Here is a 25722-nt window from a genome sequence, read left to right on the forward strand (position 1 = left end):
GGCACGACCGGCAGGGGAAGCAGAAAAACAAGATGCATTTAAAAATGAAAGTAAAGAAGATAAGAAAGGACGAAAAGCTCCAGCCCCGTTCCTCAAATTACAAATACATAAATGAACCGTTAAAGGTTGACCAGCTGGTTGCAATGTGTTTTTTTAAGGTGAACAGGTGTATGTGTGCTGGGTCTTAGGGGCTGGATCACTGAGGTACTTTTCTGAGAGTCTGGGAAGAGTATTTCTCTTCTTCCCTTAGAGGAGGTCAAGAATGAAGCTGCGTTGGTTTGGTATCATACTGTGTTGTCAATAAACACGGGCATTTTCGTGTAAGCCCCCAGGCAAAGGAGCTCATTGCAGCGTGCTTAAGATCCTAGTCAGCTCTTTAATCGATCAGCTATCACTGCGATGTTGTGATTGGCTTTAAAGCCGTTTTGACACCAACGTGAATGGCCCTGCTCTCTCTTTATTGCGCAAATGAATTAGCGCGCTTGGAGCGGAAGAAATAAGTTGTGGACAGTCTGAACCGTTGGATCAGTCGGGTAAAGCGGAGGTAGTGTTCGCGCACCCCCATCGGCTCCCTCCAGCCTGTGATGCTGCAGCTACACCAGCTACACCAGCCACTCTCTCCAGCAGCAGCAGCAGTCATGGCGACAGTAGCGCAGCCGCTTACCCTGGACCGAGGTGAGGACACCACCCGCTCCTCCACACGCTCCTCCACACGCTTACAGCCCTGCTGCGGGCTCTTCAATACAGAAGCTGTGCTGTGGTGGACTCCGAAAGCGAATTCGGTGGATTGGTTTGGGTTTCTGGACGGTTTGTTTCGGTCGTTCTCGCGGACGGTACGAATATTTGCCTGTGTAGGATTACACGTCTAGCGCCATTGCGCGCTGTGGTAGTGAAGATTCAGACATCTCCATCTGAGATGTTGGTGTTAACCATCATGTAGAAGTGCAGATGTATCTCCACTCGTTTCGTTTTCACGCTGTAATAATGAACAAAACGGCTGTTGTCGCACACCTTCATTTACACCACATAAGTGCTTTATTTATTTCTCGCGTTTACTTGCTGCTCCCCAGTCTTGGACTGACACGCATGCCTGTTTTGATTCTCTTTCTTTTCTTTCTTTACTATAACTCGTTTAATCATTTTTGTTCTTACTTTCTCCGAAATTAACTTTGGGATGTAAAACGGATATCCAGTTGCTTCCGTTGTACGTGCGTTTGCACACTCCTAAACAACAGGCTGTTGAAGGCATTCTCAGTTCATTTATAAGGGTCTTACACGGATTGAATAGTAGTACGTTTAAAGTAAAAAGTGTGCAGACACTAATCTGTAGCCTGAGTATGTATGGCTTGTATGTCAGTGGTGGGAACAGTTCGAAAAGAAACAGATGTGTTACAGCATGATTGAAGATATATATAACCTCTATGTACATATCTCTGTGTGTGTGTGTGTGTGTGTGTGTGTGTGTGTGTGTGTGTTTATGTGTCTGTGTGCCCATGGTTCTCTACTGAACAAGTCATTATTTCATTCAGCATTCGCTGGTCGTCAGGTCGGTTCATGATGCAATTAGCTCAAATAGCCTCAAACATGTAATTGATATTTAAGACAAATTTTGTCACGGCTATTATCGTGTGCATACACCTCAGTGGTAGGCTATTGAAGCTAGTTCATGCCACGTAAAGAAGAGGACAGATATTAATAGAGAAATTGGATAGCTCTGGCATACCATGTGTGCTAACTTAAACACGTGTCGAAAGCAAAGTATATAACTGTATAAATAAACTGAGGGTTGAGGTCCTTAATTGTACTGTGAACAGAACTGTCCAACAAACAAGCAAGCAGCTATTGGCTAATCTATAGAATATAAAATGTAATCTGGTCTAAATGGTAATTACAATGAGCTGTGGGTATATGGGCAGCTGCACTGATTTATTTATTTATTTTGCAGTTTGAAAGGGTTTGAAACATTGTCTTTGTCATGCATAACTTGGGACTTTTTTGGCATTACCATTCCTTTATAGGTAATAACACACATAAGGCAAAATATCTCACTGTCTAAAACGAGCAGACAACGATCCCTCTCAAATAACACTAGCGATCTTGCAACAGTTTCAAGGACGGCTTCAGGAATATGAATATGGCTTTGACCGGTTTGCGTCCTCCACTGTATGTTCTAACTGTCTTCAAGTGATGCCCTGTGGTTGGATGAGGCAGCGTCATTGAATAAATGTTTATTTTAAATACTGTAAAATTTTACAAAGTTTACAAGTTTACAACATGGTGCTTCATCTGTTACAGGCTTTTCATGGCCTTGACTTGTAACTCATTCACTCACAGCTACAGATTATCCATAAGTGTGTTTTTCATTAGTTTAGTGATCGAATAAACGCCCCTATTAAGCTCACGTATCCATTAAGCACACTTGCAACTTTTAACACAAATTCTGTTAATACAGAAACAAGTTATTATCCTGCTTGATAATTAAATCAATACATGTAGTTGTGTTTGAAATATTTCATCATTTTAAAGCCAATCATACTGCTGCATATTCTGAAAACATCCTGTCAATGTTCCCTCTTCCCGGTGGCCATTTTGAAAGCCGCATGAAAACTTTGATCTGAAGAGACCCCTCAGATTTAGACAATTTCTTATATAGCAACTTTTTGCAATTTTTTTTTACAAATTTAAGAGAATAATAATTTTAACACAACCTAGCACAAGTTGGAACTTGGAAGCAAGAGAAAGTTACAGTTAATTCAAAATGTCATATGAGATTGCTTGTGTTTTACTATTTAGCACATAATCTATTTCCAAATGGATGAGAACTAATATCTGTAGATTGCAGGATTTTTACATGAGTTTAAAGGGTACAACAGTATAAAAACTGGTGTACATCAGTGTGAGTACATTGGAGAAAAGCTTAAGTATAAACAAATCAGTATTTCTAGCTTCACTACAAACAGTATATGATTATATAGTACACGCTAAAGAACATTTTTTGTGACAAAATACTGATGTTAAAATAAAGTCCATTAGCCTATATTTTAAATGTGAAAGTATTACTGTCCCTATTAAGTTCTGGGTTCTCCCTTTAAGCAGTGGCGGACTTAGCAATTTGGGGGCTCAAGGCGAAATTAGGTAGGGGGCCCATCAACATTAACATGCGAGAAATAAGTCAGCTAATCAGGGGGCCCTTACAGTGGGCTGCAGTGGGAGGGGCCCAAGGCAGTTGCCTAGCCATGCCTCTATGCAAAGACCGCCTCTGCCTTTAAGATCACTTACATAGACTGCCTGTGTAAATAGTTCATTAATGGTCTAAAAACAATCATTGTCAGTTTTCTGTGTAACTTAAGGTAAATATAAAAATATCTTATTTATACAGACTTTCCATGTCTAAATTCAATTAAAAAAATAAAAAATAACAACATCTCCTGCTAAACAGAATCACTTTTGCTTTGAATATGTCAAATTTTAGATGTGGGTGAGCTTAATAGCTTCATGTTATTGAGAAATTATTTTAAGTCATTTATGTTCATATTTATGTTAACAAAAAGCTTAGCATTGTTAATCTGATAGTATCCTGGCTGTACTGACTTCAGTTATCCATTGTTAATCTGATTGTATCCTGGCTATACTGACTTAAGTCATCCATTGTTAACCTGATACTATCCTGGCTGTACTGACATCAGTTATCCACTGTTAATCTGATGGTTGGAATTTTCCTTTAGCTTCAAAGTAGATGGAGATCATTCCTGCACCTGCTGGAATTATAGTCATTCCTAATTACAGTCTTCCCTGAAGTCTGTAAGTATACTGACTAGAGGTCTGCACTCCCGCGGTAATCCCGCGGGTCCCGCGGGACCCGACAGAATATCTTGCGGCGCGGGACAGAATTTAATTGTTATTGGCGGGAGCGGGAGGTGAATTAGTCCAGGCGATGCGGGAGCGGGACCACATATACATGTAGAAAAATCCCGCAAATTAATAGTCTAGAAAATTATAATAATAACAACGCAATGATTTCCATGCATAAGGAACAGGACGAAAACAACTAATCATTCAGTAAGTAAGCAATAAACTAATTCAAAATATTGGCTAAGCAACTGATCACGTGAACATGAAGTGTGCGTCATTTTGTCATTTTGATACAGAAATGGCAGAGACTGTAGACCAGGGGTCGGCAACCTTTGAGACATGGAGTGCCAACTTTAACATGTCCAGTCAATGAGTGTGCCACTATGGCGGCGAGTTTAAATTGTTGACCGAGGAGGGGGGAGGTGTAAATCGACACAAAAAGTATTATATCGCGATCGATCGCCAAGTTTAAACGCCTCCGCCGTTCGCGCGAGGTGTGCGTGCGGAGTCGCGCGCTACGGTCACTCGCGAAAGTATAATCCATTAATATAATAATTTATATTAAAATATATATTTTTGCTGATGCTGGTCCAGTGTGTCGCGTGACAGTGACTATGCCTCGGTGTGCCAATGGTGGCACGCGTGCCATAGGTTGCCGACCCCTGCTGTAGACGGTCAACCAGTTTCAGCTGTGCAAAATTCTATTAAAACAGGCGAATACACCACAATTAAGCCAACTACAGGAAAGTCTGATGTATGGAAGTCATATTCCATTGTAATTAATGGAGATGGAAATCGGCTTGTTGTGATACATGTCAGAAAGTGTTGGTGTACATCACCTGACGGGATGTGTTTGGACTGTGATAAGAAATGGGACAGCGCGATCAATCGCTATAGCCTATTGCTGTTTTAATAAATACATAAGAAAATTTAAAGTACTAAATCTAATTAATTCAATTCATATTAGGATTGCGGGTGGGGGCGACAGAAATGTGTATGTGGTGGGCGGGTGCGGGAAACAAGCGATTTTTTGGCCGGTGCGGGCGGGAGCGAGATTAAAACAAGCAGGTGCGGGCGGGAGCGGGATTAAAACAAGCGATTTTTTGGCGGGAGCGGGCGGGAGCGGGATTAAAAAAGCAGTCCCGCGCAGACCTCTAATACTGACCAAGATAGGGTTGCTACCTAGGTCTGACAAAAAACAAGGACACTCTGTTGTTGATGGGGGGGTGGCGGCGAACATAATTGTTGACCGGGGGGAACGTAAAATGTTACCGGGGGCGGGTGTAAAATGGACACAGTGAGAAAAGAAGACGGATTTTAAGTGTGCAGAAACAGTCTAAATAGTCGTTTGAACTAACCGAGTCAAAACCGGGACCGAATATTAAAAAGAAGGAAAACCGGGACAAACCGGGACAGCGACGTGAAAACCGGGACAGTCCCGGGAAAACCGGGACAGGTGGCAACCCTAGACCAAGACGGATGCTTCAAAGGGATCTCCTGTCTGCTCTGGCGTGAGGCTGTGATCAGAACTTAATGTTTGAGTTAAATATGGAGTGTTGAGGATAAACCATTTCTGCTGTTTTGGTTGTGTGTTCATGATTTGGTAAAGTGTTTCTGGAGATATATCCAGAGTGCAGAGCGTAGCAGTAGTCTCAACACTTGGATCAATACTGTGCTGTCAGTGCCCTGGCAAACCCTTGCAGTGTGAAGTCAGAAATTAATTTGGCATCAAATCTGCTACGTCACCGATATGGCAGTGTTGAAGTGACCTTTTTAAAAAGAAACAGTGTACTGGCCAAAACACAAGCCTGTGTGTATGGTACGAACATATTGCACAAACAAAATCACCAGGAAAATTAAGATGAAATGTATTTCCCCGTTGTGGATATTGTAAAATGTTTTGCATCATATGTGATGAATACATAATCATGTTTGTGCTCGTTTGATTTTGAGTGTATTAGGAGTAATAAAAAACATCTGTTTCACAGCCTAGACCAGGTTACCCAATGTCTTCTACCCATATCTCCTACTATAGAGCTCACATGACTGTTGTAGGTGCTGCTGAAGGCCTTAATTAACTGGATTAGGTATTTTAGATTAGAGTGGTGACAAAAATTAGGTGGGCAGTACATTTCTGTAAACAGGCTTATTATCTAGTATTCACGATTGCTCTATTCCTGTCTTATCTGTGGTCACCAAGTTAGCAATTCGTAGTCTTTTTTTTTTTTCAAATGTTTTTTTTTTCAAACCTCAGGAGACTGAGGTCTTACACTGTGGAAGTTTATGGTGCTGCATATCTAGAAAGAACTGACAAGAGTTAATTTAGTTATAAATGACAAGTTAGTTTAGCTAGAGCTAACAAGAGCTAGTTTAGAGCTGAGAACAGTTTAATTAGAGGTGATGAAAATTTAATTAGAGCTTACAAAAGTTAGTTTTGTGCTCTGCATGCAGTTTTGTGTGCAAAGGCCTGAAATAACCACATACACACACCCACACACCCTACTTGTTCTGTACTGTTGCCTTTATACCTGCAAGTGAAGAAAGGCCACAGTCTCATCCTTGCATTGTGAGCAGTGCATGAGTGAATAACCCCTCCAGTGATACCCTTTCACAATGTGGTTTTTAAGGGCTATCCAAAAGTAGAAATTATCTGAACCAAACTGGGAATCACAGAGGAACTTCACAGCTCTGCAGAATAACTAGCTTTATTAAGTGCTGGTCCTAAGAGCTGGCTGCCCAGACATTGGCTGCTCAGTCACTAGCTGTCCTCGCGTCCTCAATTCATCACTACCTGTCCTCATGTCTTTGTTTCATAATTACCTGTCCTCGTCCTTATTTCGTCACTACCTGTCCTCGTGTCTTTGTTTCATAATTATCTGTCCTCGTCCTTATTTCGTCACTACCTGTCCTCGTGTCTTTGTTTCATAATTACCTGTCCTCGTCCTCAATTCATCACTACCTGTCCTCGTGTCTTTGTTTCATAATTACCTGTCCTCGTCCTTATTTCGTCACTACCTGTCCTCGTGTCTTTGTTTCATAATTACCTGTCCTCGTCCTTATTTCGTCACTACCTGTCCTCATGTCTTTGTTTGATAATTACCTGTCCTCGTCCTTATTTCGTCACTACCTGTCCTCATGTCTTTGTTTCATAATTACCTGTCCTCGTCCTTATTTCGTCACTACCTGTCCTCGTGTCCTCGTTTTTACATTATTACCTTGGTTTCACATTTGGCTGACATGCTGAAAATCATTTGAACATATAATAGTCAGCTAATTTGTGGTTGGTAAGAAAGTATAATAATGACTTTTTACAATTAAATAATACAATAATTGAATATTCAGTAATAAATTACCTTTGCATCATGTTGGGCAGTGCTGTGATAGACTGGAGCCGTGTGCAGGGTTGCTTCCTTGTGCTCTGTTCTGCTAGGACAGGCTCTGGCCCCCACAACCCTCAACTGTTTTACCAGTGTGAAAGTAACTAGGTGTCTGGTCAGTGTAAGAGGATCATTGGAGTGGAAAAGCTCATGTCTCTGATAAAAAGGAAGCCTAACCATCTTGCCCCATACAGGGGCATATTCACAACACCAACAAACACAGTACTGTGTCTGGTACAGGTTTTTTTGTAACGGTAAAGCCCATTTTTAACAATAGTTTGCTGCTGTAGGTTGGATGTTGCTGTAGGTTGGTTAAGAGAGAGGGGGTCACCTGGTCATGGTATTATATAAGCCATTCTCAGTGTTCTCCTCTTGGAAAACACCAAGCTGAGGTAATTTGTGTACAAATTCTTCGATATCTAGTGTAATATCTTCAGGTGCTGGAGTGTGTGCCTTCAGCTATTAGAACTGTCAGTGCTGGACCAATTGGCTCTTATATAGTATTTGATAAAGTGAGGTAGTATGGATTTGAAAGGAACTCCCTGAGGTGGATCTAGCTTTGTCTTCACCAACTCCTGACTACTGGCAAGCTGTGAATCTGCAGGAAGATGTTTCTCATGGTTGCCTGATTAATTAAAGAGAAAAATGAATATGTTGCAAATAACCACTGCCCTCAACCCCACAGTGATTACCATAAAAGAGATCTATGAATGGCATGGCTGATTGACCTATTCAATATTTTAAAAATAAAACAAGATCCTTTGAGAAAAGCTTAATTCCTCTAGACTAGAGCAAAGATGGGTCAAGAGTATCTGATTTGCTGAAAGATGCATGAATATTCCCATATATTAAGAACAACATTCCTCAAAGACATATTGGTAGGATTTGCAAAAAAATTCCAAGATTCAAAGGATCTTGTCAGATCTCAGTGCAAGTGACAAGGTTGAAAAACTTGTCAAAGCGTCAAATCTCAGTCATCACTGTCTGACATCACTGTGCATCTGTAATGGGTTTCCTGGTGTGGGCTCAGGGACACTTCAGTCAACCTCATCCACCACTGCAGCCACAGATGCAAGTTAATACTTTCATCACTGTGTACAGAAGCGCATCATCCTTCTCTCATCTTTGCACCCTGTGAGATAGATGGCAGCAGTTTTGTGGTGATGAGTCATCATTCCAAATAAATTTTGAGAAGAGAAGCCATCATGTTCTCCAACAGGACAGCTGAACGGGATAAGGATCATATAAGCTTGCACTTGGGTTCTAGTCACAAAAGTAACATTTTATTTAATGTAAATGAAGTACAAAGGAGTTTGAGTGCTTAGAGTTTAAAGTGGTCTTTTATGTCCATATATCCATAGTTGGTGCAATCTTCCATGCTAATGGGTTTAAATGCATCAGTCTGCACTGAAAATGACATTTGTTTTTGTTCTGTAAAATTACATCTGTAATTACTTTTGTTCTGTAAAGTTACATCTGTATTTCATTACATATGTCAGTGGCTAGATTTACACAGATTCAAAGTCAAAGTCAAATTTATTTATATAGCGCTTTTCACAACACACGTTGTCACAAAGCAGCTTTACAATCGTATGGGTCCAGATCCCTAATGAGCAAGCCAAAGGCGACAGTGGTGAGGAAAAACTCCCTATGATGGTGGGGAATAGGAAGAAACCTCGGGAGGACCAAGACTCAAAAGGGAACCCATCCTCCATTGGGCGGCCCGTTAGCACAAGTCCGTGGTTGTAGGGTGGTTCCCCAGTTCCACACACATGGGTGACTCAGTTGCTCTTTTGATACTGCAGTGGTTCCCAAACTTTTTCTGCCATGCCCCCCTTTAGTAGATGAGAATATTTTTGCGCCCCCCCCCCCACACACACCCCCCCATATTGACACATGTGCACATGTTTTACTTCCAAGCCCCGCACCCCCCCTGCAATATCTCCGCGCCCCATCTAGGGGGTGCGCCCCCCACTTTGGGAACCACTGTGATAGTGGTCATCATTAGTCAGAATGCAGATTTGACTGTAGTGCATGCACCCGAGAGATCGTGCAATGGCTTATTTTGCAGCCTTCGCTGAGAAGAAATTAACCTGTCTTTCAAGATCAGACATTTACGTGGTGTGCAGACTTCACAAGATCACATCTTTCATGCAGTGCCATTGCTCTCTGCAGTGCTCTCTGCATGTAAATATATTTTGTTCAGCATTTGATTGAGTTTGTGTTTGTGTGTGTGTGCATCCGTGTGCACACATGCATGTGTGTGGGTGTTTTGTGTGTGTTGGAATTGGTGTCTTCAATAAACGCTATTCATCTTGGTGTGGGACTAGCTGTGTTTCATTTGCTGTGCTGTAATCCAAGGACAGAGAGGTCTATCCCCTCAGTGGCAGGATGGATTAGTGTGATGGTGATGGTGAGGCCATATCTCTAATAACTCAACACAGTAAGAATTGGATTATCAGTCTTTTGGGACTGCTTTTGCACTGATAGGAAGCTCTTTTAAAAACTGGCATGTGACTGAAAGAAAGAAATTACTTCTCATAAATTTCAGGAAATATAATGAAATGTGGAGAAATTATTCTCCAGTCGTGAGCTACAGGCTTTGAGATGAAGTAAGTCTAATTATAAACTGATTTCATTTTCATTTTGATTGTGGTGATTGTGGTTGAGGTGGCTGTGGTGATGGATGTGGTGGTCGGTCTGGTGGTGGCTGTGGTGATGGATGTGGTGATGGTTGTGGTGATGGTTGTGGTGGTCGGTCTGGTGATGGAGGTGGTGATCGGAAGTCTGGATCGGCTTTTTCTCGTGCCTGCCGATCCGATACCAATACGCATTTTTTGCAAATATCGGCAGCCGATCTGATCCATATATCGGATCAGGACAAGCCTAGTGATGGTTGTGGTGGTCATTCTGATGGTGGCTGTGGTGATGGATGTGGTGATGGATGTGGTGATGGATGTGATGATGGATGTGGTGATGGTTGTGGTGATGGATGTGATGATGGATGTGGTGATGGTTGTGGTGATGGATGTGATGATGGATGTGGTGATGGATGTGATGATGGATGTGATGATGGATGTGGTGATGGATGTGATGATGGATGTGGTGATGGTTGTGGTGGTGGTTGTGGTGGTCGTTCTGGTGGTGGATGTGGGGGTGTTTGTGGTGGCAGTTGTGGTGCTGGTTGTTGTGGCTGTGGTGATTGGTTGTGGTGGAGGCTGTGGTGATTGGTTGTGGTGGAGGCTGTGGTGATTGGTTGTGGTGGAGGCTGTGTCTGTTGGCGTAACAGTGTTATGAGTGTGTTTCTTATAGTTTTTTTTTGTGTGCATGTGTATATTGTTTTTCATCTCTATAATGTGTAAATTACCTTGCAAAACCTGCAGAAAAACAGAGAAATACTGAGAGACAAGATAACTCATGGGCTGTATCTGACCCCTTTATAATGAGAGGTAAATATGAGCAGATGCTTCAGGCAGACACCTTTAGAGGCTGAATAGCTGGATTCACACTGGGTCATTAAAACTAGCTTATTACTGCAGTCCAAACTACAGCCTGTGCTCGTTAGAAGCCCCCTGCATTACGGGCTGCTCTCGTTAGAAGCTGATGCCATTAGAGATGCATAGTAGCTTGACTCTAGCTTCGGTCTCACTTCATTTCACACATTAGGTCAGTCATCTGTCAGCCTATACAATAAAGCAAACTCTGGATTCAGTACTTGAGGCATGAATCTCCTGACACTGTCTGCTTTTCCCATGCAAGTTGATGTCAGTATAACACACCAGGAACGGCCAGAGTGAACAGTCTGTGAACTGTGAATGGCACTACAGCTGTGTCTAACACATGGAAAACACCTGTTGAAAATACATGGAAATCTGTTCATATATGACACAAAACCAAACTGGATTCATCCAGCTAAAAACATTTCTATCAGTGACTTGTAAAGGAAGGAAAGAGATTAATAACTCTCAAAGATTGCCAGCTGAGTTGATTCCAGTAAAATGCACAGTGCCCAGTTCAAGCTATGCTGATGATATCAGAGCTGTGCAAATAGAGTCTCATACAATCTCGTGTCTAATTAGGTATTTTTGCCATTTCATCAAAATATAAAAATCCAAAGCTTGCAAACTTTCACATTACACCACCTTCCATCACAATTTGAAATGCATAGCAGTGGTTTTGGCTCATTTGAAAGCTGCTATCAATATAAAGCTGATTTCCTCCACATACTCAGTATGATACTGATGGATATGCTTAGAATGCCCAAGAGCTTGTAACAAGAATCAAGACTATGGTGAATCTGAGTAGTATGAAATGAGAAAGCAAAAAGGAGTATGTTCTAGAACTTTAGTATTCTAGAACATTTTGTGTTCTAGTTTTCTAGAATGTTTTGTGTTTATGGGTCCAAAACCTTTTAACATTGTAGAATTGGTTTGGTTATATCTGGCTGGAAGAATAAACTAAGTGGCTGTTATATGCTCACATCACTTGAGCTTAGCCCAAAGTCACTGTGCTCATGTTCCTCGTACTTGCTGTCTACATTTTTGGTTCTGTTCTCTGTTTCCTCAGGGTTGCTTTTATTAGCTCTACTGTAGCTCAGCTATTTGGAGGGTTGCACACAGTGTTTGCTTGCATATGTAAAGCTTTCCTGCATACATTCAGCAAACAATTACATTTTAAAGACACAAATACAATTTTGGATCAGATTTACAGATCTACTGTTCCTGTTCATTTTTCAAAATGCATATTCATTTTCAACAAATTACTTACAGTCTAAGCTAATACAGAGGTAATACACTGTGGTGTTTAAAAACCATGACAGAGGAACATTCTTCAGACTCTACATATTGGACTTTGAATGTTGATATTTGCGTTCAGGACGGGCATTCTGTGAAACTTGTGTGAGAACTTGTCCACAGCAGGTTCCTTGCAGTTCACAACCGCTAAATGAGAATTGATTTAAACTGTCAATTATAAAAAAGTATATAGCACTTTTTACAACACATGTCACAAAGCAGCTTTACAAATGAATGGGTCCAGATCCATAATGAGCAAGCCAGTGGTAATGGTGGCAAGAAAAAGCTCCCTAGGCAGAGATTAGGAAGAAATCTTGAGAGGACCAAGACTCAAAAGGGAATCCGTCCTCCAATCGGTGGCCCAGCTAGTTGTAGTCCATATTTATAGTTCTATATCTAGGACGAGCAGTCCCTCAAATGTGGATGTTGGGCCTCAGGTAGGGGACAGCTTCAACGCATCTGCTGATGGCTTTGGCACATCCATTCACAACATCACCACATCTACTAGCAAGACCATTAGGTCTCTTATGGAATTGTCTTTATAGAAGCATGTAACCAAGATACAACACACACACACACACACACACACACACACAACACACATGCCAGTGATTAGCATGTAGCTCCAGCAGGTTTATCTATAGCAGCATAACTAAAGGGAGGGGCCATGAGGTGACCACAGTCATGAGGGTCACCGAGACGTTGCTTTACACCCAAGTTGTCACAAACTAGAGTGAACACACGACATGACTGGATGACATCATCAACATCTCAGATCACCAGAAGACTCACTGACTACAAACTAACTACATATGAGACACAGCTGACGGGGAAGGACTGAACAAACAAAAACGAGACGTGATTGACAGTGGGTGGGGCTAAACATGACAAAACCTAGATTTAAAGATAAATCTCAGATTGGAGCTGGTAGACTGTTCCATAACTGAGGGTCCGTAAAGGAAATGCTCTCTCTACGGCCGTAGTCTTGCTAATTGTCGGCGCTAAGAGAAACTCTGTATTTTGAGAATGCAGCAGTAGGTAGGTTACAGTAAGCAATGAATTCACTCAGAAATTGTAGGGCAAGTGCCAATTCAGAAATAAAAAAAAATACTAGGACTGTACTTATACACATACGCTCTGTGTTGCTCTATGAGCTCTGAACAGTGTCTAATGTTAAGGGTTATTGTCATGAGGGTAGCTGTGACTACGTCAGTGCTTTAATTATGTATAATGTTATATGGTTTTGATCTGCTGACATTATAACTCATGACAGAGAAATCTTTCCATCTGTTCGCCCATCTGTTTGTCTATTAGGGTCAGAGCAATATGTCATTTGGCCAATAAAATCACTCAGTATTAAGGTTACACAGATTTATCAGTCATTGGCAGAAACCCCACTAATAAAGCACCAAGAATGTAACGATGATGTACTTTTAAATGCTAAGAAAGCCACAGTTCGGACCTAAATTAAGCACTAAATTAAGTAGTAACACACTACATGGAAGTTGGTTCTCCCTGAGTATCACACCAACAAATTATGGTCACATCGCAATTAAGGCAGCAGCTGTTTGACCTGTCTCAACTTTAGATTTTAAGGTTAAATTTCTATTTATTTATATTGTGATTTATTTTATGTGTATATTGTTTATGGTATATTTTATATATTCAGTTTTTGACAATTAGGTCAAGTCAAATCAATATCCACTGATAGTTTTGGTTTATCAGATATAAACCAAATATATATATTTATCATTTATATCAGTGACCAAATGATCTTAGTGGTCAGGCTCAGAGGTGGAAAGAGTACTGAAAAATATTAATTGAGTAAAAGTATCATTAATTTGCCTAAATTTTACTCAGAGTAAAAGTAAAATTACCCATCTCAAAATTTACTTGAGTAAAAGTACAAAATCAAGCTCAAGCTTCCTGGATTGTGTTGATTCCACTAATTTTACCCTGGATTGCTAATTAGAAAATCTAGCAAGCTTGAGCAAAATCCTGGTGAGGACTTTTAATCGCGGCACCTGGAATTGACAGCACTAGTTAAAATGTAATTTGAGTAAAAGTTACTTAGTTACTTTCAGTTATTTAATGCAAAAAAGGATGAGTTATGAATCAAATTCAGCACAAGTTGTTTTAATCGATTTCAAAGCGTATTTAAGTGCACATCCACACTTGCAAAAGATCAGCTGGGCTCAGGAACATACTTCCTCACAGCACAAGGACAATCACAACCTGTACCATAAAGTGCAAACAATTTTCAGTCCTATTGTCCAATGGACAACATTATGATGAGAATAAAGAAATTTAAATTACAAATTATTCAAAAAACAAAATGCACACAAAATTAAATGCCCACAAGATACCACAAATCAAACTAAAATGCAACAGCAAATCAAACTAAAATGCACACCATCACACCTCCTCCTCCACACCATCACACCTCCATGTACCCCACACCATCACACCTCCTCCTCCTCCACGTACCCCACACCATCACACCTCCTCCATGTACCCCACACCTCCTCCTCCATGCTTCACGGTGGGAACCAGGCATGTGGAGTCCATCTGTTCACCTTTTCTGCACAAAGACACAGTGGTTGGAACTAAAGATCTCAAATTTGGATTCATCAGACCAAAGCACAGATTTACACTGATCTAAAGTCCATTCCTTGTGTTCATTAGCCCAAACAAGTCTCTTTTGCTTGTTGCCTGTTTTTAGCAGTGGTTTCCTAGCAGCTATTTTACATGAAGGCCTGCTGCATACAGTCTCCTCTTAACAGTTGTTCTAGAGATGTGTCTGCTGCTAGAACTCTGTGTGGCATTGACCTGATCTCTAATCTGAGCTGCTGTGAATCTGAATCTGAATCTGGTGACTCAGATGAACTTTCCTCTGCAGCAGAGGTGACTCTTGGTCTTCCTTTCCTGGGGCGGTCCTCATGTGAGCCAGTTTCTTTGTAGCGCTTGATGGTTTTTGTGACTGCACTTGGGGACACTTTCAAAGTTTTCCCAATTTTTCAGACTGACTGACCTTCATTTCTTAATTACATTTACATTTTATGGCATTTGGCAGACGCCCTTATCCAGAGCGACTTACATTTTTATCTCATTTTTTATACAAGTGAGGGTTAAGGGCCTTGCTCAGGGGCACCTCAGTCATGGCCTCAGGTCTGGGAATCGAACCCACGACCCTCCAGTCACAAGACCAGTTCCCTACCACCAGGCCATGACTGCCCCCTTAATGTAGTGATGTAATGATGGCCACTCGTTTTTCTTTACTTAGCTGCTTTTTTTCTTGTCATAATACAAATTCTAACAGTATTCAGTAGGACTATCAGCTGTGTATCCACCTGACTTCTGCACAACACAACTGATGGTCCCAACCCCATTTATAAGACAAGAAATCCCACTTATTAAACCTGACAGGGTACACCTGTGAAGTGAAGACCATTTCAGGTGACTACCTCTTCAAGCTCATCAAGAGAATGCGTGTGTGAAGCAGTAATCAAAACAAAAGGTGGCTACTTTGAAGAACCAAGAATGTAAGACATATATTTAGTTGGTTCACACGTTTTTGTTTGTGTTAATTCATAGTTTTGATGCCTTCAGTATGATATATATATATATATATATATATATATATATATATATATATATATATATATAGATGCGTGTGTGTGTATATATCAGGGATGGGCAACTGGCGGCAAATAGATCATAATAATTTAATAATTAAAAGAAGAAAAAAAACAATATAGCAGGACTTTTTTGTTCTTGTCACGTAGGGCTATGCCCCCCTCTCCTAGCTGCATAGTTGCCAGGTTCGCGGTTTTCATGCCAAATTGGGCTTGTTTGAAAGTCCAGCCGCGGGTAAAAATTCTGGGGTCGCGGGGGGCGGTTTTTTGGGCTACTTTTGAGTTGGGCCACCGCGGGAGTTACAAGTCAACACAAAGAATCGATCGCGATATAATACTTAATTTGTCTCCATTTTACACTCGCCACCTTCCCTCTGTCTGCCACGCCCGTGTTGTCATTGTGTTGAGTTGTGTCTAGTTTAGTCCTGTGTATTTGTATCTCTGTGTTTCGCCCAGTGTCGGTTATTTGTGGTTTGTTCGGTTTTGTGGATTATCTGTCATCGCTGTTCTGGTATTTTCTGTCTCCGTTGTGTTTCTCCGTTGTGAATGGCTCTCCTGTTACAACTCCTGCCTGTCCTGCTGACCACTTGGATGGCTCTCCCGTTTTGACCCGTGTACAAACGACTTCGCATATGGAATTCCCTTTATTAAATCTCGCTCTTCTCAGCGTTTGTGTCCGCCTCCTCGCTCCGCAGCACGCTACGCGTTACAGTTCTTTGATATGAAGGAGTTCAAATTCCTTTTTGCACTTTTTTTATTAAGCAAATGTTTTGTCTTTGTTGCTTATTAAGGACATGTTAATGCATTTATATGCAGAAAATAGATGTATGTTGGTGCAATAAACATACAGATCTGAATTCATTTAAAATGTGTTCTTATTGAGAATAATTTGTAGTGCCTTTCATATCCAATTATTTGAATTGCTTGGTCATGTGGCCCTTCAATGATAGTGCTGAAAAAAATTTGGCCCTCTTTATCATGAAAGTTGCCCATCCCTGGTATATATATATTAGGGGTGGGACGCGATTAAAAAAATTAATCGAATTAATTACAAGCTTTGTAATTAATTAATCGAAATTAATCGCATTTTAATCGCATTTCAATATTTAACATGAGAAATATTAATTTAAGTTTGAATGATGAATGAATCAATGAACATAAGCATAAACTTCAACATCTTGTTTATTTTTCCACCAGTCTACTACATAGACCAATAGATGAGTGCAGAAAACAGAGCAGTTTTCAGAACACTGGAAATTCTGACCAAAAAATTTTAATTTTGGGAGCTTTGCTCAGGATATTGGAAGAATAAGAAGAACTGAAGTAAATCAGATGTTTTTAATACCATTTTAGATGGTAGACTTTTTCTTATTTCCCAGGCCTCTGCCACAGCCATAAAGTCCTCTACACAGGCATCTCCATTGTGCCTAGAAGTGGTCTTCTGCATGCTCAAAGAAAATCACTGGATCTTCCATTCATCATCTATATAATTCTTGTTGCTAACAGAGGTCCAGTGATCCCCAGTCAGAGACACATTTGTGGTGCTCTTCACAATAACCTGTTTTACTTCCATTTCTTCATTATACAGCTGCTGGATTTTCTTCGACATTGTCTTTCTGGACGGCAGTTCGTAACTTGCATCAGCTGACGTAATTTGCAGCACTTCTTGTAAAGCCTGGTTTATACTTTCACTAGTGATCGTAGCGCGTGACTCCGCCCACCTTGCGCGAACGGCCACGTCTTACTTAAGCCTTCGACCACAGAGAGTCTACAGTCCACAACAATCCATCTCGCCAGTGAATTGGTCAATTTGTCCGACGTGGACTTTGACATTTTGTTTCTTAATTTGAACCCCGACATGTGGTCGAGTGTTGACTGGCGACACTGTTTGCTCGTACTAGGAATACATTTAGCAGCTAAGTTATCATTACTGACCTACGCGTTAGCCCCAACATGTTTTGCGTTGAGGTGGTAATGAAGGGTGGAAGTGCTCCTGTGATAAGCGAACTCCTTCCTACATAAAGTGCTAATAACACTATTTGTGTTTGTACTTCCATCTGGAAGTTTCTTATATTTAAATTTCCCATCCACCAGCGTAGCCTCTTCAGTCATCTCCATCATAATCATCTTATTGTGCGTCCATATAATCTGTATGTCTGGAACTTGTGCACTGAGAAACATTCCACGGTGCAAAAGTGTCTCATGCGTTAAATGTGTTAAAATGCGTAATTTTTTTTAGTTCGTTAATTTCCTTGTAATTAATTAATTGAAATTAACGCGTTAAAGTCCCACCACTAATATATATGTTTTTGATAAGCGTGTTTGATCCTATAGCTCTACTAGACCTCAGCTTCACGTGTCTCCTGCTACTTTTGCTCTCTCTCTCTTCCCTCTTGCCCTAACACGCTACGTTTCTAATCTTTCCTCCACAGACGTAGCAAGAGCAATCGAGCTCCTAGAGAAATTGCAGGAGTCTGGTGATGTTCCTGGCCATAAGCTGCAGTCTCTCAAGAAGGTTCTGCAGAGCGAGTTCTGCACCGCCATTAGGGAGGTTAGTCTGTGTACCTGCATATCCACCTGGATACCTGTATACATGGATACAAACATATCTGTGTTTTGTGTAGTTGTCTAACTCTGTATCTGTTTATCTGTGTTTCTGGGTAGATGTGTACCTGTGTAAGTTTTTTTGAAACTGGTAAAGAATTGGCTATGACAAATGTTCATCATTAAGTGCATAAATGAATACTCACCTGTGTGTGTGTGTGTGTGTGTGTGTGTGTGTGTGTGTGTGTGTGTGTGTGTGTGTGTGTGTGTGAGTGTGTGTGTGTGTGTGTGTGTGTGTGTGTGTGTGTGTGTGTTGAGGGCAGTAGGGGGTGGGGTCTATGAGACATCCATCTAAGTGCATAAATGAAGATTCCCCTGTGTGTGTGTTTTTGTGTTCTATGACACATCCATCATTAAGTGCATAATAAGACTCACCTGTGTGTGTGTGTGTGTGTGTGTGTGTGTGTGTGTGTGTGTGTGTGTGTGTGTGTGTGTGTGTGTGCATGTGTGCGCATGCGTGCGTACATTTGAATCACTTCATAGCACCTCGGGGTCTGAAACCATAATTTAGGACATCTGTGCGATATGAAAGTGATGAACTGCTGAGAGCTTTAAACGTGGTGTTGGAGTAGTGATTCTGGGAGAGGTGTAATGTGCTGTGTCTTTTAAAGGTGGTGTTGGAGTAGTGATTCTGGGAGAGGTGTAATGTGCTGTGTCTTTTAAAGGTGGTGTTGGAGTAGTGATTCTGGGAGAGGTGTAATGTGCTGTGTCTTTTAAAGGTGGTGTTGGAGTAGTGATTCTGGAAGAGGTGTAATGTGCTGTGTCTTTTAAACGTGGTGTTGGAGTAGTGATTCTGGAAGAGGTGTAATGTGCTGTGTCTTTTAGGTGCAGGTCCAGATGCTTCATTTCAAATCTGCTTATTACTCAGAACTGTCCTCCGCATGACTGTGTAGCTTTCTAGTGCGTGTAACATGGTTGTAGGAAGCTGCTGTTCTACTCTGACCTGATGCCCTCCCAGAAACACAGCAGGATATTCAGTGCTCAGTCTAGTAAATATTACACCCTGTTCCAGCTTTGTCTAAACCTGAGCCAAGTCACTGTGGCTGTAGAGTGCTGGTGTTCCTGGCTCTGGTATGTAAGAAACTGGAGGTGGTGGACTGGTGAACTGACTACACATCTCAGAAGTCAAGGCTGGGATTTTCAGTTCTTCATAACGTGCATCCTCCACCTATCCCCTTGTGCAGGTGGCTGGCTGCCCCCCTGCCGTGTGGAGTTGGGGCTTTCTGCCCAGGGGCGGGGCTGTGGAACACAGGCCAAAGGGGGCTGCAGATGCTAATCAGTGCTGTGCTTATAACAGGGGCTTGTTGTTCATTCAAGCACTCTTTCACGCCACAGCTGTGTGCTATATCAGATGCCCTAATAGTGGAGTCACTGTTTAGCTGAGGAACAAAAGAACATCCTCGGTATCTGGATTCTGGAGTAGTTCCATTCTCTTATTGCAGGGTGTGTGGACGTGCCTGGACATTGTAATCTAGTCATGGTTTTCCCTCCTAGAGCTTGGCTGTTGTTATTTGATAACAAACTTTTTGTCAGTGTGTATCCTGTTTGCTGTATCATTGTAATTCCAGCCCTCAGCTTCAGTGTGTGTTTATGTTCACTAGGGTGCTTCCATGCCTGTGTGCATAGTAGACTCAGGTATTCCTTTGCACTTTGCTCCACCAATGTATTCTTAACTCCAGCAAGCACAAGCAGGATCATGCAGAATTGGTTGTTACCATGGGGCCAACACGGGTCAGCTTCATTCAGTCCACGAAGTTGGACGTAGCGGCACACTCGTGCTAGTTGGGCGTAGCGGCACACTCGTGCTAGTTGGGCGTAGCGACACACTCGTGCTAGTTGGGCGTAGTGACACACTCGTGCTAGTTGGGCGTAGCAGCACACCACTCGTGCTAGTTGGGCGTAGCGGCACACCACTCGTGCTAGTTGGGCGTAGCGGCACACCACTCGTGCTAGTTGGGCGTAGCGGCACACTCGTGCTAGTTGGGCATAGCGGCACACTCGTGCTAGTTGGGCGTAGCAGCACACCACTCGTGCTAGTTGGGCGTAGCGGCACACCACTCGTGCTAGTTGGGCGTAGCGGCACACTCGTGCTAGTTGGGCGTAGCCAGAGGCGGTCTTTGCATAGAGGCGTTGCTAGGCAATTGCCTTGGGCCCCTCCCACTGTAGGGCCCCCTTGTCTAGCTAAAGCCAGGTTCACACTACACGACTTTTCAGTCGTCAGGTTTTTGTGCCGTTCGCACTACACGACTGGTTGTGCTGTAATCGCGAGTCTCTCAGTTGTTGTGGCTTTCACACTATATGACTGATCGGCGACGCGGGCTCACGACACGACTGGGGAATCGCCGACTCATCTGGCTGCCGTCCAAAAACGCGAGAATACGAAACGAAACTCTCGCGAGAACCAGCAACACCACGAAGAAAATAAAAACAACGTACATGTACTCCACATTTTCGTTATTATTATTATTTTTTGTACCGTTTAACCACTCCATAGTCCCAAATTGCCAGAATTATTTCATCTCTCCGTTGCAGTGAACACAGATATAGTCAATCGCACTATTTCTCCAGTGCTGTCACAGTAACTTAAACACAGTGTTGTAGTAAAGTTGTATGAAGCTAGACGCTGCTGTTGACTCTCAGTCGCCGACTGGGCTACATATTAAACATGCTAGATATCTGCCGGTCGTCTGCGATGAGTTGGCGACCACTCGGCGACGGCTCGGCGAGCGTCTTTCAGCAGTTCACACTACACGACTGAGCGAGCGCCGAATGATCCCCGATTTGCCTCCGACCACAGTTTCTGTCGGCGATCTACAAAAACAGTCGGCGACTGAAAAACCAGCCTAAAATCGTGTAGTGTGAACCTGAACTTATTTCTCGCATATTAATGTTGATGGGCCCCCTAGCTAAATTCGCCTTGAGCCCCCAAATTGCTAAGTCCGCCACTGGGCGTAGCGGCACACTCGTGCTAGTTGGGTGTAGCGGCACACTCGTGCTAGTTGGGCGTAGCGGCACACTCGTGCTAGTTGGGCGTAGCAGCACACCACTCGTGCTAGTTGGGCGTAGCGGCACACTCGTGCTAGTTGGGCGTAGCAGCACACCACTCGTGCTAGTTGGGCGTAGCGGCACACTCGTGCTAGTTGGGCATAGCGGCACACCACTCGTGCTAGTTGGGCGTAGCGGCACACTCGTGGTGTTTTGAGATCTGTAATGGATAATGCACATCATGACGATCTTTCACCGTGTATCTCAAGCATATCTACATAAAGCGTATCTCAGGTATAAGGAGGTAATTCTCCTAGCTCAGTTCTGCACCCGTGTCCTTCCCTAACTGCACTGAACCCTCATCAGTGTAGTGAGGCCCCCCAGATCAGAACAGGGAGAGAATGGCAAGAAATGCTCACAGCTGTGTGCAAGACTATTAGCATTTACAGCAAAGGCACAAAACTTCTACTGTTTCCTGTGTACTGACGAAACAAAAGCACAAAGTCGGCGCTTTCTTGAGTGTGTGAAAATGCATCATTTACGCAACAATAACATGCCTCTTCTTCTCAGTACAGCAGCAGTGTTTGAGTAAATCAAATACCCCACTGTTTGGCAAGCTTTGCAGCCTTACAACAGACAGCGTGGAGGCCACCCACACATTGTGTACAATCACAAATGCAAATGTGACAAGAGTATGACAACAGGGTTATTATAGACACAGAGCAATCAGTCAGTCATGGCTGTATCTCTGCTGCAGGACGAGGTATGTGAGGTGCATTAGATAAGAGGTAAGAGATGTGTGTGTGTGTGTGTGTGTGTCTGTCTGTCTATGAGTGAGTGTGTATGAGAAAATAGCCATTGTGCCTTGCTCTATACGAAAGATTGTGATTGTGCTATGCTCTATTTGAGAGATGGTAATCCTGTCTTAGCTAGCAGGAGTACCAGAGAGAATCAGAAAAGAAAGACACAGTCAAAGAGTTAGAGACATAAAGAGAGAACACAGCAATATTGTCCATTGTCCAAGTGCATTGAAGCCCAGCTTTGATCTGTCTCTACACACACACACACACACACACACACACACACACACACACACACACACACACACACACACACACACACACACACACACACAGTCTCTCTGTCTCTGTCAGTGCCCTAGGAGACAGGCCACCATACTAAAACCAGACCTTTCACTAATTTTCCCCACTGTCAGATTGAGTCATCTAGCAATCTCAGTTTGTGTGTGTGTGTGTGTGTGTGTGTGTGTGTGTGTGTTCATATGTGCATGTGTTTGTGTGCGTGTGTGTATATGTTTGTTCTTAAATGAAAGTAGCAAGGAAGCCTTTTACAATTTTCTTGACAACTTAATGACCACGACTCCCAGTACAGACGTACTCATGGTCTTAGGGGGCACCAGACTTGGTCCTAGTGTCAGGCATGTGGTCAGCGTCATTGGCAAAGCACAGTGACACAGTGGCTCACTAACAACCACCTATGGTTCCAGACTGCTCACATTTTACTCTTTAAGATCCAGCACACCAGCAGTGACACCCTGCAAACAAAAAAAGAACTCAAAAGACTCCAAGCACTGGCATCTTCTAGACTGGAGGTTCTTGTGCCAGTTCACAGGGTCCCCCAGGCAGTCGGTGAGTTCTGTTCTAGCTTCACATACACGTGAACCAGGTAATCAAGGATAGCAACGCTGCGGATTACTCGGCCAGTAAATCTTGGGACCTGTAATAGAGCAAAACCTGTTCAGACATCAAGCCCTCATATCCTGAGCCATGTGTGTAGTGGAATGCTGGGATGAGTACAGGGTACACTCTCATGATCCAACTGCCTCACAGAAATAATAAAGAAAGAAATGCTCATAGGCCCAGGATCATACCAGCAGGCAAGTGTACTGGTAAATGACAATGAAGTAGTCCCTCTAGAACATAGTAGTCCTTACTGCCCCCTCAACATGGATGCATGAATCAGCAGTGATCCAGGAAAAAACATTGGTTGCTCTAAAAAGGCACCAGGGTTGGTTTTGACAACAGCATTTTTGGAAAAGTCAGGCAGTGCTAGAGGATAAGAGCTCAAAGCAGAGGGCCTTGGTCTGAGGCCCTTGTCACGCAGGAGCTGAGACACACCAAAAAGCTCAGCTCATATAAAACAGGTGGTAGCTCCAAAACTCAGGAAATTCAGTCCTACCATGATATATATATATATAACACATAATATATACACTACCGTTCAAAAGTTTGGGGTCACCTAGACAATTTTGTGTTTTCCCTGAAATCTCATACTTTTATTTATCAAATGAGTTGTAAAATGAATAGAAATATAGTCCAGACATTGACAAGGTAGAAATAATGTTTTTTTTTTTTTTAATAATTTTCTACTTTAAACTTTGCTTTCGTCAAAGAATGCTCCCTTAGCAGCAATTACGGCATTGTAGACCTTTGGCATTCTAGCTGTTAATTTGCTGAGGTAATCTGGAGAAATTTCACCCCATGCTTCCAGAAGCCGCTCCCACAAGTTTGATTGGGTTAATGGTAGGGATGCAAATGATTAATCGACTTTCGATTAATTGTCGATTAAGACGTTACTCGATCAAAATGTATTAATCACGATTAATCATTAGAGAGCGCTCCTGTATTAACTTGAACAGAGCGTAAGAACGAGAGGTGAACACGTGTCGCGAAAGACCAGAGTGGAAAACAAAATGAAGCGGGCGAAAAGACGTGCGGTGTGGGACCATTTTGAAGCGTGTTGGGAAACGAGGCAGAAAATGCGTAATCCAGAAAATCCCAAGGAGGGAAACTTTATTTTCCACGCAACTCAAACAACAGCACTGTTCTCTTCCCCTCCCCTGGCACGCGCAGGCGCCGCTCTCCCAGTGTCACTTAAAGGGCCAAGTGCCTGTCTGTTAGGGAATTCGCTGCGAGGAGTAGTAGTCGCTACAATTTCAACATTGTTAATTTAGGCAAAGAAGTCAAATGTTCTGTGCGTAATGCGGTATTGAAGTACAACAGTTCCACTAGCTCACTCAATTATCATTTGAACACCATGCATGCAGCTGTCCTGCATATCACCAGTGCACCTGGTCAACCTAAAATCACAGCTACACTGGGAAGGCGAGCGTTTTCGAAGCTCGCTACAAAAAAATACGAGTGAGCTAAAAACAAAGCTATCTACTGCTACTACTGTAGCCCTTACAACAGATTGTTGGACGGCTCTAACAACAGAAAGTTACATTACACTGACGAGAACTGGCAGCTAAAATCTGCAGTGCTGATTACGACGAACATGTCGGATAGACACACCGCTGACAATTTAACTGACAAGCTCAATGATGTTGTGGAAACTTGGGCACTCTCCGGTCGCGTTACAGCATGTGTTCACTACAAAGCTAGAAACATTGTCCAAACATGGGCTCAATAATATGCTGTTTGGCTCTCTATTTAATTTCTTCTTTTTTTTAAACATTTTTTTTTTTATGTCTAATGTTTCAAATTGAACTGAGCCAGTCCTTAATTTATTCCTTTTTTAAAATGAAAGAATGTATTTTGTTATACCATAAAAATTTCCTCATGCATAATTACTTGAGCAATATATAATATAATACAATATAATTATCATAATATAATATATACTTTTTGAACAAAGTGTTTTAACTACACTGCTCAAAAAAATAAAGGGAACACTTAAACAACACAATGTAACTCCAAGTCATCCACACTTCCTGTTCAGATAGGAAGCAACACTGATTGTGAATCAATTTCAACTGCTCTTGTGCAAATGGAACAGACAACAGGTAGAAATGAGAGATTTTCAACTGATTTCAAAGATTTTTATTAATTGAGATCTAGGATGTGTTATTTTAGTGTTCCCTTAATTTTTTTGAGCAGTATATTTAGCTGATATTTTTAAAAGCCCTATTGAAACACTGAAATTCAGGTGAAAAACGCCGCTTATCGATTAATCGAAAGTCGATCGATAAGATCAGTCAACTAACGATTAATGAATTAATCGATAATTTGCATCCCTAGTTAATGGGCACTTTTTTTGTACCATACGGTCAAGCTGCTCCCACAACAGCTCAATGGGGTTGAGATCTGGTGACTGCGCTGGCCACTCCATTACCGATAAAACACCAACTGCCTGCTTCTTCTCTAAATAGTTTGTGCATAATTTGGAAGTGTGCTTTGGGTCATTGTCCTGTTGCAGGATGAAATTGGCTCCAATCAAGTGCTGTCCACAGGGTATGGCATGGTGTTGCAAAATGGAGTGATAGCCTTCCTTATTCAAAATCCCTTTTACCTTGTTCAAATCTCCCACTTTACCAGCACCAAAGCAACCCCAGACCATCACATTACCTCCACCATGTTTGACAGATGGTGTCAGGCACTCATCCAGCATCTTTTCAGTTGTTCTGCGTCTCACAAATGTTCGTCTGTGTGATCCAAACACCTCAAACTTTGATTC

General features: G+C 42.2%; 1 protein-coding gene across 1 annotated transcript in view; it reads left to right on the top strand.

Moving 5' to 3' along the window:
* Positions 1-258: 258 nt before the first annotated feature.
* The window catches only part of lin7a (lin-7 homolog A (C. elegans)), a 54838-nt gene continuing 29374 nt past the window's right edge, over positions 259-25722 (top strand). Inside the window, exons 1-2 of the mRNA XM_076989733.1 lie at positions 259-675; positions 18090-18208. Coding sequence (XP_076845848.1) covers positions 585-675; positions 18090-18208 — 210 coding nt within the window. The 5' untranslated portion in view covers positions 259-584. The remainder of the gene's footprint in view (positions 676-18089; positions 18209-25722) is intronic.

The sequence above is a fragment of the Brachyhypopomus gauderio genome, unplaced genomic scaffold, assembly GCF_052324685.1.
Source record: "Brachyhypopomus gauderio isolate BG-103 unplaced genomic scaffold, BGAUD_0.2 sc70, whole genome shotgun sequence".
Lineage (NCBI taxonomy): Eukaryota > Metazoa > Chordata > Actinopteri > Gymnotiformes > Hypopomidae > Brachyhypopomus > Brachyhypopomus gauderio.